Source organism: Sinocyclocheilus grahami, unplaced genomic scaffold (assembly GCF_001515645.1).
Source record: "Sinocyclocheilus grahami isolate Dianchi unplaced genomic scaffold, SAMN03320097.WGS_v1.1 scaffold86.1, whole genome shotgun sequence".
Lineage (NCBI taxonomy): Eukaryota > Metazoa > Chordata > Actinopteri > Cypriniformes > Cyprinidae > Sinocyclocheilus > Sinocyclocheilus grahami.
The window spans coordinates 1957042-1972142 of NW_015505265.1; the positions used below are offsets into that span (position 1 = coordinate 1957042).

The 15101-nt window shown below is 36.8% G+C and overlaps 1 protein-coding gene across 3 annotated transcripts; it reads left to right on the forward strand.

The window, feature by feature from the left end:
* The first annotated feature begins 578 nt into the window (after positions 1 to 578).
* Positions 579 to 8000, forward strand: LOC107586856 (mitochondrial amidoxime-reducing component 1-like). Of its 3 annotated transcripts, none has more exons than XM_016274405.1 (7): positions 579 to 879; positions 5147 to 5331; positions 6241 to 6406; positions 6868 to 7008; positions 7084 to 7145; positions 7223 to 7294; positions 7741 to 8000. In XM_016274405.1, exons 1-7 carry the CDS (start codon positions 838 to 840, stop codon positions 7853 to 7855), a joined length of 783 nt encoding a protein of 260 aa, XP_016129891.1. In that variant the 5' UTR covers positions 579 to 837; the 3' UTR covers positions 7856 to 8000. The 3 variants fall into 3 exon arrangements, with proteins under 3 accessions (XP_016129891.1, XP_016129892.1, XP_016129890.1); XM_016274406.1 differs by having other exon boundaries at positions 580 to 1008; XM_016274404.1 differs by having other exon boundaries at positions 580 to 879; positions 5161 to 5331.
* Positions 8001 to 15101: the final 7101 nt, after the last annotated feature.

Below are 15101 nucleotides of genomic sequence, written 5' to 3' on the forward strand. Positions count from 1 at the left end.
TGTCACCTCCGTCAGATGTGTCACCTCCATCAGTTCTGTCACCTCCGTCAGTTGAATATTTTGATAATATTTCATTATGATATTTTATACTTGTTGTGGAATTGTCGGTCACATGTGAAAGTGTAATCTGTCTGCTAACACCAGAATGGGTTTTGAAATGTTAAAAACATCTTGAATGCTGTTAAAGATAAAGCTGAAATTATATTACACAGTCCAAGGCAAAAAAGCACATTTTGTTAAAAAAGAGAAAAGTTGGGAGGTTGTATCAAAGCATAGCTCAGTAGCTTAATACATATAAGATACATAAATGTAGTTTCATTTGTCTGAGTACAAGGTTTTATTTTTTCAATTTTGCACCCTGTTGTGACCCACTTCTCAAGAATGACTCAGCTGCAGCTGACTTTCCTGATGTAGGATCTTTAGAACCATCTGTGAAGATATGGAGCATTGAAGAGTAATTTTGATCTAGATATTGTTGAACAACAACCTCCTTAGATAACGTTTTAGCAACGCGCCTTTTCATTGGCTACAATAATAATAAAAAAACACTCCACCACACCAGATAGCCAGATCGCTGTAAAACGTTTCAGAAATCTCACAGGCTGGTATTATTTGAAGGAAATCAAGTATGGACTTCAAAGAGGTGTTTGTGAAAAACTTGGACCAATATCGGGAAATAGCATTATGCGCTGCAGGCACAGCAGTTGCTCTGCTTGGACTCGGTCTCGTATATAAATATACTCGTCCACAGAAGAAGTTCACTTGAGTGGGAGTCGCTACCCAGCTGCTGCTTCATCCTATGAAGTCTGGGAAAGCAGTGTTGGTGGAGACAGCAGAATGTCTGCGAATGGGGCTGAAATATGGCGAACTGCGGGATCGGTGAGTTTTTGAACGCAAATATACCAGTGCACGCTAATCATTTTACTTTCTTTTTTTCTGTAGTTATGTGACGCACCACAGTTTGTGAATTCCGTCTCGTGCAAACGTATTTTGGAGCCCCTAATGCAGGTAGCCAATATGTCTTAAATCGTTTTTACACGTTTTTGTTTTGTCTTATAAAATGTAAATGTGAAATAACACTATGAAAATGGCAGTATTTATATTCTGATGAAATACCGTCTGATAAAGTTGCTAACGGAAAGCGCTCGAGCGGTCTGTTGCTGCTAGTTTATGTATTAGCGCTCTGATAACTTTTGTGGCTACTTTGAAAACTCAAAAAATATAAGTACTTGTATTTAACAGAATACGCACTATTGTCTGTCTTTGTTTTGACATTCTTTGGACGGGTACAAGCTAGTAAAGGTATGAGGTTTTTACGGTACGATAATCGTCTCGGAAAATATCACGGTTTGACGGTTATCACGGTATATATTAAACAATAATTCGTATCAGTAACAATGACTCTTAAAAGAACAAGTTATTTGAGTGAACAAATCCTTTACTACAACAAGCTTGAAACCATTTTAATGAAAGTATTGAAGTCTCCCTTCTGAAAAAATAAAAAAAATAAAAAAAACAATAAAAAAATTGTTTTAAAATGTTTTTAAATGAAAATTTACAACAACTTTTATTTTTGGCAAAGTTAAAACATGGACAAACATGATATTCCTTGAAAACAATGTTTAAATAAATTTGATTGGATTTGATTGTTGATGATTTGGCATGATCTTGGATTGTTTGGTTCTTCGAAGCTCATCCCGGAGTTGCTGTCATAGCAACAGGTCCGTAAGCTTAAACCTGCTCGGGAGCAGGCTTATTTCATGTAAACAGGATTAGATTGCAGATTTGATACTTAAAATCTGTCCCAGCCACCGCTACATTATTACAAGAGTATCCTACTGATCCAGGGACAATAATTTGAAATAATAGTCATTAAAAAAATTATTTGAAGATAATATAATAAAGTTGTGTAGTCTTTAATGCTATAGACACAGACAGTTTTACTCACTGAAATATTTATTCATTATAAAATAATTGCTTCATAATTGTATTCGAGTCTTACACACGCTATACAGATAATGTAGAGTCGTGCATTAATTTGAGTGATGACAGCTATTATGGGAGTGGCTTGATGGAGCGCAGAGATGCAGATAACATGATCTTGACCCTTAAGAAACTTTAATTAATGCTGTCACGTAACAAATCTGTTCAAATATAAAATTAAATGAATTGCTAATTACTACATTGAAATAAAAATGTAAAGCCTGTACAAATATTAGAAATCGTGAATATAAATAATTGTATTAATTGGGAATCATGTAAAAAAATTTAATTAAATAAAAACAGTGCACATTTCGTTTATCTATTATAATATTTATGTAGTTTTGTTCGTTTGGCTGTTTCCTTATAAAAGTCCAGAAATTGGTCACGTTTTTCGTCAGGTGTCTTTTTTAATTATATGATGTTATTACGTTGCTGTCTTGCCGCCAGCCAATCACTGCATTGCTGATTGTGGTTTAGAGTATCGATACATAACCCCTTTTAAACCAGCCCATGAACGTGCAATTATCTCCGATAACTCAATCCAGCCATACTAATCATCAACAACATGTGCGTTCGAAGAACCGAATTAGCCAGATCCTGATTAGCGCGATGATATCATCTTGGATGTGACATTTCATCTCGGATGTAATAAGCGACGTACGAAGAACGGGCCCCAGCTCTGCTGATGTTCATGTTTGTATCTTAGATGCTGAAAACACCATTTATGTATGCATACTTCAGTATGCAGTAGATAAAACGGCGCCACTCAGAGACATGCAGAAACAAGCAGATTATTCATATAGCAGTCTCTTTGCGCTCTAATATTCACAGCTGGGCCGTCCTTAGCTGACGCGGGGCCCGGTGTGAGGTAGGGAGCGGGGCCCCCCTCGGTGCGTTCGCAATCGCGTTTCAAATCACAATCGTGCAAATATGTAACTGCTGCCCCCTCAAGCGCGGGGCCCGGTGCGACCGCACCAGTTGCACCCCCCTAAGGACGGCCCTGATTCACTGACATACAGTGGGTACGGAAAGTATTCAGACCCCCTTAAATTTTTCACTCTTTGTTATATTGCAGCCATTTGCTAAAATCATTTAAGTTAATTTTTTTCCTCATTAATGTACACACAGCACCCCATATTGACAGAAAAACACAGAATTGTTGACATTTTTGCAGATTTATTAAAAAAGAAAAACTGAAATATCACATGGTCCTAAGTATTCAGACCCTTTGCTCAGTATTTAGTAGAAGCACCCTTTTGATCGAATACAGCCATGAGTCTTTTTGGGAAAGACCCAACAAGTATGATGAAAAAAAATTAACTTAAATGATTTTAGAAAAATGGCTGCAAAATAACAAAGAGTGAAAAATTTAAGGGGGTCTGAATACTTTCCGTACCCACTGTATATGATAACTACTTTCGATTTATCCATCCATCCGATTGCGTGTTTTACGTGACATCCTCGTTATACTGTAAATTCCATGTTCATGACTGCACCGGGATTGCCTCTGCTTCACGGAAATCATACAGCCTTAACTTATAATTTATTAATGCGACATACCTGTATCTGCACGGAGGGATGGTGTCCACGAATATGAGCGAAGATTTTGGATGTATTGCCTGCTTTTGCAGCCACTTTGCATCCACATTTTTTGCAAATTGGGTCCGTCCTCAAGGACAACCCCGTGTTGATGTTTTTTTAAATATCCAAAGTATTCCCATACTGCAGATATTAACTTTTTTTTCGGCGGGGATGGAGATTAGATATGATCTCTGTCTCTGTCATTTTCTCCGCTGCAGGTGCGTGTAATGTTAAGCAGCCAAGTGAATGCAGAGTGAAGCAGCCGAGCGGAAATAAGTTGCACGTGTGTGGGTGAAATTTTTTTTTTATTAATTAAAAAAAAAAAACGTAGATATGCAAATGTTTACGGTATGATAATCGTGCACGTTCAAACCGTGATCAACCGTCATACCGGTATATCGTTACAACCCTAGTACAAGCCTTATTTGGAGGGGTCAGATGCCCTTTAAACCCCCATAATTTGCGCCATGTAGTCGTAGGCCTAACTTTTTTACAGCCTATGTACATTACAGATTAACATGGACAGTTATTTTTATTAGCTGTAGAGTAGGGTTGTGACGGTGAGTAAATTTTCCCACCGGTTAATCGACGTGTGTCAACACCGGTATCACCGCCGGGGCGGGGGCAGGGGCGTTCCCTCTTTTCCTCGCTTTCCTTCGCTTTTAAATAGCTTGTAAAAGCGCCGTGCACATTTACTTTCACTTTCAAATGGTGGCAATTCGGAGTAAAGCAATTGTTCGTTTTTAGTTCGTTTGAATTTTCCCTCTTTTCCTCGCTTCGAATTAGCGGCAGTTAGGCGTCAATTGCTTGAATGCAACAACAAAATACAACGTCAAACTCACTTTAGCGTATATATAAAACATAGAACTTTTATTAACAAAACAAATAAAAATACACCATGCTATAGGGCAGGCTATACCTAATATAAAATAACAAATAACTTACATAAAGTTTAATAGGTATACAAAACTGGAAACAAGTAAACATGCATAATATATAACCAAATAAATAAGAAACGTAGAACGTTTATTAGCAAAATTAGTAAGTAAGCTTGGAGGCACGGCATACACCTTGATGTCAAATAAAATAAATTGCACAAAGTTTAAATAAAGTAAAAATCAGCAAACAATGTGGAACCAATTAAATAAGAAACGAATGTTTAAAAAAACTTCCAAAATCACATTAGATAAACGACAAAAGTCAACAGGCTTTTCAAAATCCAAAATATTGCCAAACGGGCGCTTTTGCATTTTGTTTAGAAACTAAATCATCGGCGATCGTCTTGTCTGTCTCACCTCGCTCTTCTTGTCAGTCAGCTCGACTCAATCGCCTCACTGGAGAAATTAAATCTGATCTGTGATGCGACTGTCGTTTAACTGCATTGAGCAGCCGCATTCAGTTTTTAATTGTAGTGTCTGTTCTTTTACTGAACTAAATTATTTTTATTACTATAAAAAATCAAAACGATGGTGGGGGTCAGTGACGCGGTGGGCAAGTGACGTAACCGGTGTTGTGGCTTAACACCGGTATCACCCTCTGCACCGTCTATTGCGGCAAGTCTACTGTAGCGTTAATTCTACAGAGAGTTTGTTACAGACACTGGCTGGTGATCACGGAGGACGGCCGCATGGTGACGGGCAGACAGCAGCCTCGTCTGGTGTTGGTGTCTTTGACCTGTGAAGGTGGCCAGCTGTGTCTCAATGGACCCCAGATGGAGGAGTTGAGGGTTCCTCTTCACCAGCCCAATAATGCAGTTGTGGACTGCAGGTACTTAAGTTTTACATAAAGTTGCCCTGTAAGTATTTATATTTACATTATAATGTATGAATTTCACTGCATAGTATAACTGGCCTCAGTGTGATTATAGTGGATGTATGAAGCACTGCTATTTTGATTATTATTACTATTTATTATTTATATTTCTATATTATTATTATTAATAATTTTTTTATTTTAGCATTTTTTTATGTGCTTTTGTCATAGTGTAACTGGCTTCAGCGTGATTATAGTGGATATATGAAGCAGTGTTATTTTGCTCTTATTATTATTTATATATATTATAGTGTTTATTCATGTTTTTAATTAGTTAAAAAATAATAATTTCAGTTTTCGCTTTACATATTTGTATTTTTATGTGCTTTTGTCATGTTTTACTAGTTTTCATATATTTATTTAGATTACTTTTTTTTATTACAGTTTTATTTTGAGTCATTTTAGTACTTTGAATTAAACTTATTTTAAGGTCATTATCAAAGCAACATTTCTATTTTTAAATTTTTACATTTAATTCAATTCTACATTTTCTTTTAGTTTAGTATGTAGTTTTTAAACAGTACTCTTATGAATTCAGTTCTCTTCAGGTTCAAACAGGGGTCTAATCAGAGTTCATCATCACATTAACTGTGCACATGTTCCACTAATCAGAATGTGTCCAAATATTTTTGTATTCAATTTTAACTATATATATATATATATATATATGTGTTGTTTTATAATCTGACACACTCATAAAAAAATTTGTCTTTGCTAACTTTCTTTAAACTACATTCCACTAGTATGGTATTTTGTGATGTAACAGAGTGGCATTCATTTTTTAAGTGTGGCCATAATTACCTTTTTTGAGTGAAATTGAAGTGGCATGCTGACAATTGAAAATAAATTTGCTTGTGTGCCTAGAGTCTTTAGTGTAGACGTTCAGGGCAAGGACTGTGGGGACGATGTGTCTAACTGGCTTACTCGATACCTGGAATCAGACAACACCGTTCGTCTGGTGCATTTTGAACCTCATCTGAAGGCCCAAAGGCCTTTTGAGAAAGAGCACCTCTTTCCTAAGGATGAAAAGGTTTGATGGAGAGCACTGTACATGTCGCATACTACAAATAAAGGTTTAAAAAGTAAAGACATTTAACCACAAAATGATCTCGACACGAGAGTAATTTATTTTTAATATATATATTTTAATATATATGTTATATATATTAAAATATATACAGTGGGTACGGAAAGTATTCAGACCCCCTTAAAATGTTTCTACCTCATTTTAAAATGTTAAAATTCAGTACTTTCTTGCAATATAAACTATTTTTTTCAGTCTTCTAGCTTTTTAGCTTTGTCAAATGTCTCAAAAATCAGTGACCCAATAATACACAAAACCAACACGATTTAGGAAATATTGTGAATCACAATTGTAGTAAATGGCCATCATGACTTTAAAGAAGAGATCTAATGTCTCCTGTGACTTTCTTAGTGTTTCTTCTTATCCGTCACTGCCATTATCTAATCTGATATTTCACAATATTTCAGGTGGCCTATCCTGATGCTGCCCCCATCATGCTAATGTCAGAGGCCTCTGTTAGGGACCTGAATACCCGATTGGATAAGGATGTTACTGTCTTTCAATTTCGTCCCAGTATTGTTGTCAGTGACTGTGAGGCCTTCACCGAGGTATAACGAAATATAATACAGTATTATGCAATGTAAGGGGTGTTGTAAAATAAAACTCTGTTATTCCTTAACTAGGACACATGGGATCATATACAGATTGGCCAAGTGGAATTGAAGAGAGTTGTTGGTTGTGGAAGGTAAGGTAGAATATACACTGTTCTCTAATAAAATTTTTATTCATGTAAAATAATTAATTCTGTGCATTAATATTCAGATGCCTATTTACCACTGTTGACCCTGAGACTGGAATCATCACCCGGAAAGAACCACTGGACACTCTCAAAACGTAAGCGCACATGCACACAGGTTTATGGCTTTTCAGTCAAACATTTTCTTCTTGTACTACTTGCCAAAGAACTTGGCTTGTTTTTCTTTTGTTAATCAGTTACATGTTATCAGGCATGTTAAACTTAAAGCTGTTCATTATTACAGAATCTGTAAAAGAATCATATTATACAGCAGTAGAATAGTTTGTAGAGCACCTTATTAAATTAATGATGCACCAAAAAGAAAAGTCTGGGCATAATATTTAATTAAATTGCATATATATACTGTATGTATATATATATATATATATATATATATATTTTTAAATAAAAAAAATAGTATTGTTTACGGTTGTGCAAGAAATCTTATCACATAAGAAGCACTTGCACTGTGCGCATAGGTTAATTTCATAATATCATGTTGTCATCAAAAGTTTTTATCACTTTTTTTTTTTTTACTTTATAGTTATCGACTGACTGACCCGAAGCAGAAAACTGCGCCAATATTGGGACAGTACTACACTGTCAAGAAAACAGGTGTCCTTCATGTGGGGGAACCTGTCTGTAAGATCAGCTATTAAATAGCCAGACAGGATGGAATGCAGAACCTTATATCAAAAATCTAGTGACTAATTTGTAAGCTGACATGCCACTGCTTACTACACAGTTTCTAAAGTTAGACTGAATCAGTATTCTATTCATAAATGTTCCTTGAATAAGAAAAATTAAATTATATATAGATTGTTTTGTAAAATGTTCTATATTTGCTGTAGAATTATGGTTGGAATAGATGAAATGTCTTACAGATTCCAAAACCGTTAGGTTTTAGCACTGTTAAAGGATAGCTTAAAATTGTCATTATATACTTCAAACTGTTATTTTTTTGTGGAATACAAAATCTTTTTTTGTATTCCTCAAAACAACACCACAAGGGTGAGTAAATGACCATTTTCGGTTTTGAGTGAACTAATTCTTTAATGTGAAATGAGAAGATGTGAATTCTGTGATCTGTATTCTATATTTTAGGCACCTCAAAATTACCAATACATTGAGAAGATAATTATGTTTTATTGTAGTAATGGTCTGGTTTGTAACCGCTCAAATGTAACTGCTCAAATCAGTACCTTAGAGTCTTTGACTCTAAAATGACATATTATAGTGATTCCAACTATTAGACACTGAACTACTGAATAGAATTACTAATACTGTGATTCTGAAAGAGACCAGTCATACTGAACATAAAGCTTTTTGAAACTTAATTGGTACTGTGTTCTTTTGGAAAACATCCAATAGATGGCGCCATTTCAAGAGTTTAATTTGTCGTGGACAACCAGTAAAACATAAACTACCCCTCTGCTTTTCTGTATTTACAGTGTTTAGTTGCTACATAGAATGCACTGTGGAAAAATAAATATGGGAAAGAATGTTTTAGTTAATTATTAATTGTTAATGAGGAGATGTTCAAGTGGTTTTCTAGGTATAGAATTCTCAAAATATTTAATTTATTAAAAATTTAGAATGCATTCTGTTTTATTATAAATTTATTATAATTATATTTATTACTATTTTATTATTTTATTTGTGTTGTCATTTGTTTATACAATTTGTTTTGTGTCAGCAAATAAGGTTTTTTTTCCCACACGTGCATTGTTCATATTAGTTAAGGCTGTCTGTGACCCAAATTCTCACAGTACCTTCTATCTTTGGTACGTCAAATTGCTCCCAGTGACTGTTTAACTTGGCACTTTATTGTTTTTCAGCTTAATAGCGTATTGCACTCAAAAATAACACATATATGTTGTTCTAAGCCTATATGACTTTTTTGTTTTCTTCTGTTAAATTCAAAAGATTGAGATTTGAAGAGTATTGGTCACCCAACTTTGGATGAAAACCGGGAGGCTTGTGTATTCTCGTTGCTTCATAACGTTACGGTTGAACCACTGATGAATGGCACTGCCACCTCTTTGCTTTCAACTAGGTCCTGTAGATCAGCTATGAATGAATGAATGATGCATTTATATAGCGCTTTATCGTGTATTGTTGTACACCCAAAGCGCTTTACAATCATGTGGGGGGGTCTCTCCTCAACCACCACCAGTGTGCAGCATCCACTTGGATGATGCGACGGCAGCCACAGGACAGCGGCGCCACCGCGCTCACCACACACCAGCTACAGGTGGAGAGGAGAGAAAGTCATAGAGCCAATCAAGGGGTTGGGGATTATTAGGAGGCCATGATTGACAAAGGCCTGATTGATAAAGAGACATGCACCGAAATGGGTAGCTGACAACCTGACAAGTTAAAAAGGAGTTGTTTTACACGACCATTGAAGAATTTAAACGAAAGTATGTTACAGACATTCCATGAAGACATGAAGAATCGTACCAACTTGTGGAAAATGGGCATGCTTCTGCTGCACTTTACTGAGATGTTTAAAAACAGCGCATCCCAATGGTGAAACATTTTATTCAATATGATATTTTTTACAATGTTCAAAAAACGAATAACAAAACTTTTACAAATGTTTTTGTTTACTTACAAGTCGTTCCACAAGTCAGCTCTGGTCGCTTGCGAGTATCTGCCATGTTGAAAAGATTCTTCTGAAAGCGCCAGTTAGAGCATGTGACGTGGATGATGTCAGTTTATGTCGCTCAGTTTGCTTACTGAATAAAAATATTACATACTTGCATACGGAATAAAAATATTCATTGAAGTACTGGTGTTTATTCAGAAATGGTTTCTTGATTTCTAAATTCCTTGTTCAGCAAATGTAATTGTTTTAAGTTTCATCAGTGTCACAGATTTTAATTGTAGTGTTCTCAGTCTTTATAAGTTCGTAGTACTGTTCGGGTTTGCAGTGACATGTCATGGGTAAGAGCTTGTTTAAAGTTTTTTAACGTTCTTCATTAATAAAATTAAAACCATCAGTGCACAATTTTCCACACCACAATCTGTCAAGCACATCTTACCAGCAAACATACACTCATTCACATCCTTCTCTTCACTCTCCGAGGCAGAAGTCTCCAAACTCATCCTTTCAAATCATCCTACTACTTGTCCGCTTGATCCTATTCCATCTTATCTCCTTGAAGCCATTTCTCCTGCAGTTGTATTTGCACTCACTCACATAATTTACACATCCCTTCATACTAGTGTTTTTCCCTCAGCATTTAGACAGGCTTGTAAAACCCCACTACTTAAGAAACCCACCCTTAACACATCTCTTTTAGAGAACTACAGACTGGTTTCCCTTCTTTCTTTCATTGCAAAAACACTTGAACGAGCTGTGTTCAACCAAGTCTCTGCCTTTCTCACACAGAACAACCTCCTCGACAGCAACCAGTCTGGTATCAGAAGTGGACATTCAACCAAGACTGCCTTGCTCTTAGTTGTTGAAGCCCTAAGACTGGCAAGAGCGGATTCCAAATCTTGAATTTCAACTTATCTTGCTGAATCGGTCTGCTGCTTTTGACACGGTTAACCACCAGATCCTCCTGTCAACCCTATTGGCAAAGGAAGCCATTTCTCCTGCAGTTGTATTTGCACTCACTCACATAATTTACACATCCCTTCATACTAGTGTTTTTCCCTCAGCATTTAGACAGGCTTGTAAAACCCCACTACTTAAGAAACCCACCCTTAACACATCTCTTTTAGAGAACTACAGACTGGTTTCCCTTCTTTCTTTCATTGCAAAAACACTTGAACGAGCTGTGTTCAACCAAGTCTCTGCCTTTCTCACACAGAACAACCTCCTTGACAGCAACCAGTCTGGTTTCAGATGTGGACATTCAACCGAGACTGCCTTGCTCTCAGTTGCTGAACCCCTAAGACTGACAAGAGCGGATTCCAAATCTTCAATACTTATCTTGCTGGATCTGTCCACTGCTTTTGACATGGTTAACCACCACTCCTTCAAAAACAGCCAGAAACCTTGGAGTTATGATTGATGATCAGCTGACATTCTCAGACCACATTGCTAAAACTTCCCGGTCCTGCAGATTTGCTTTATTCAACATCAAGAAAATCAGGCCCTTTCTTTCGGAACATGATTCACAACTCCTTGTTCAAGCTCTTGTTCTGCCCAGGATGGACTATTGCAATGCTTTCTTGGAAGGTCTTCCAGCCAGTTCTATCAAACCTTCACAATTAATCCAGAACACGGCAGCAAGATTAAAGGTGCGTTCACGCCATATCGGAATTCCTGTAATTCCAACTTGTAAAAAGCATTCACATCCTCGTAGAACTCGTAATTACAACTTGTGAACTGGGAGTTTTCTGAGAGCTACGACTTGTACCACCTGACCGCTGTACCACCTGACCACCACAGGCTCTGTATAGGCGTTGATAGTGTTGCCATAGAAAAGCATATTTCCGAATCCGAGGATGTGAACAGCTCCGAGTAGAACATCAAGTGCTGTCATCTCAAAATAATGGTAATTACGACATGGCGTGAACGCATCATAATTTTTTAAAGAGCCGAAAAGAATGCACGTCATACCTCTGTTTCAGCGCCGTGCAGAGACCTTTGGAGGGGCAGGTGCTCAAAGTATAAAAGGTGCACATGGAGCACGGCTTTTAATAGGGCTGTGCTTCTTGCTGAGACATGTATCAAAACGGATGTTTCTGTATTGATAGCAGCAAATGCTGTGACGCAGTTTTGAAAAAGAAACACAGAACAGAAAAGACCATTTTAAGTTTAAAAGTTAAATAAATATTTCTTTGCACCTTAATCACTCTGAAAATAGAAACAGAATTAAATTAGGCCTATTATTATTGAGTTTACAGGGTATGGTGGTTTTGCTGTTGTAAACACTACTACTGTTGTTGTTGTAGAAAAATATTTCTGTCTTATTTAAAATAGAATTATATTATAATCCTGTTCTGAATTTATAATTTTTTTTTAATTATAATGATGATAAAAACAGGATTGATAAGTAGCCTATAAATCGGAGGATGAGAAAATCAGTATAAGCCTGTTTTATCAGGGTTGTGATAATTATTTTTAAGGCACTCTACATTTTAAAAATAAATACTGTAATAAAAAAAGTTCAAAGTAATAGTTTTTTAGTCAGATAAAAAAGACAAGACTTTAAACTTTTCCCAATCAAACAGCAAGAACGAAAGAGAACAGGCACCTTTGTTTATATTGCTGTGTAGAACGTTAGCTGCATTTTTAATATTTAATTTTAAAGAAATGTAATTTCGTCCCCCGCACTTTATTCGGGCAGGTGTGTTCAGGTTGAGGTTTTTAGATTTAAAGGGGTCATATGATGCGTTTTCAAGTTTTCCTTTCTCTTTGGAGTGTTGCAAGCTGATTGTGCATAGATAAGATCCCTGAAGTTGCAAAGACTAAAGTCTCAAAACCAAAGAGATATTCTTTATCAAAGTTAAGACTGCCTCGCCCCCCTAAAACAGCTCGTTCTAACACGCCCCCACTTATCTGCCTCACTATGTGGAAATATTAGCATAATGCCACCCAAATGTGCACGCAAAGAAAGAAGGCGTGGTTTCAGTAACCGCAGTTAGTGTTGAAGCAGCCATGTCAGGAAGATGCTGTGTGTTTCTAGGCGAAAGCAAAAGCACTTTATTTGGTGCAGAAAGTCCAAAACAGACTCATAGAAGGAATGACTTATGCCGTGCAGGAAACCCTAATATGGACAAAAGCATCTGGCTATTGCTGTAGCTGAGCTGAATAAAAAGCAGAAAAAAATGTGAAGACAATAAACACACGATTGCGAAAATATACGGTTTATGTGTTTTTCAAGTTATCTCCAGATAATAAATCAACTTTATGAATAATGCAGTACTGATTGACATATCATTTAGTAGCCTACAGAAACTATACATTTCCTGCCTTATTCTGTGATAAAAATGGGGAAAAAGGTGCTCGTAGTAGCCTTTATAAACCGATCATAAAATTGTCATTAGGAAAATATTGAACAAAAATATTATAGCCCCTTGCTGCAGCTAACCTTACTTCCACAGGCTACAAACAGCAATATAAACAACAGCTGTGCATGCTCTCTTCACGCAGTTCTTGTATAATAATAATAATTTAATAATATAAGTATACAAGCACACCGCTCCGCTGAGAACTCCACTTACCGGCAGCCGCGGATGTTACGAAGGCATCCTGGTAGTGCTCTACATTAAAGGTGTCTGAACGTGAGGGATAGTCCCTGATGAGATCGTCAGGTGAAAGGTCATCATCATGTGGATTATTTACAACTAAATTATAATTCATTCATTTTACTAATAGTTAGATTGGGCAGGCCTTCACAAAATGGCGTTTAATTAAAAAGAAAAAAAAATTGCTTTGACAAAAGGGCTCTTTGGGCATCAAGGGGAAAGGGGCAGGTGCTCAAGCACCCATTGCACCCCCCTCTGCACGTGCCTGCTCTGTTTATCAGTTTGCACTGGCTACCAATAGGTGCTCGCATAAAATTAATTCATTAATGTTTGCCTACAAGACCACCACTGGCTCTGCGCCCTTTTACTTAAAATCCTTACTTTAGACTTGTGTGCCCTCTAGAAGCTTGCGTTCTGCAAGTGAATGTCGCTTTATTGTGCCATCCCAAAGAGGCACAAAATCACCTTCACAGACTTTTAAATTAAATGTTCCCTCCTGGTGGAATGACCTGCCCAACACAGTCCGAGCAGCTGAGTCCTTAGCCATCTTCAAGATTCGGCTAAAACACATCTCTTCCATCTTTATGTGACCCTCTAACTCTAGCACTCTCTAATCTAATTCTATTCTTAAAAAAACACTAGCTTGCTCTATTCTTTTTCTCTTCTATCTGTTTTCTTTTTATTTAATAACGTGTACGTGTACTTAAGCTAACTGAGACTTGTTATAGCACTTGCATATCATTATTCTTTGGTTGATTTTGATTGCTTCCATTGTCCTCATTTGTAAGTCTCTTTGGATAAAAGCGTCTGCTAAATGTAAATGAAAATGTTTTAGAGCTGGTGCAGGGCATTGTTGCCACCAGGGTCGGAAATGACCAGTTATTTGACTTGGTGCACAAATGACCCCTAAATTCAAGATGAGGGGGCAAAAATACCCCTGCACAATTCAATTAAATCTATTATGATTCAAGTGAATTTGAATAAAAAAAACAATGAAATTGTAAAATTACTTGTCAACTATTCCTTTAAGTCATTTTAGATAAAAGTGTCCTCTAAATCAAAATTTCTCAAACTGGGGTTCCTCAAAGTTTTTGGGGTCACTAATTTAAAGGTTTGAGAAAACCAAGTCTAAATGACTGTTTACATGCTACTTATTGGCAGTGGCCTGTATGATATTTGTTGGGGGGCATAATTTGGCAGTCCTTGTAGACATCATTTTTGAGTGTAGACAGGTGCACATTATCTGATGATGCCACAGCACATATATAGCAAACAACTTGTGTAATCTACCTTTAGATTCTTTAAGATTATCATAAAGATGAAGAAACTACAAAATATGAGTACCTCGAGAGGCAACCTAATTAAGATACGTGTTAGAACATGTGAACTTGGTGATAGAAATATAGACTAAAAAGACACGTAAGAGTAGCAACCAGGTGAAAATATTTTCTTGCGTGCTTCAGGCACTCACTGTAACCAGCCGTCACAAGCCATTGTCGTTCTGAAGACCCTTCAAATTGTGCAATACAACCCAGGGCTATACTTCCCCTGGACACAATCTGGGGGCCCCTTTTAAACCACAAAGATCTTAAGTGCAAGAGTTGCATACAAGTGAACCGCAGTGCTGTTTTTACCAGTCCTACAAATCATCACCTTTAGGCAATCTCCTAGACATCACCGGACACGATCTGGGGG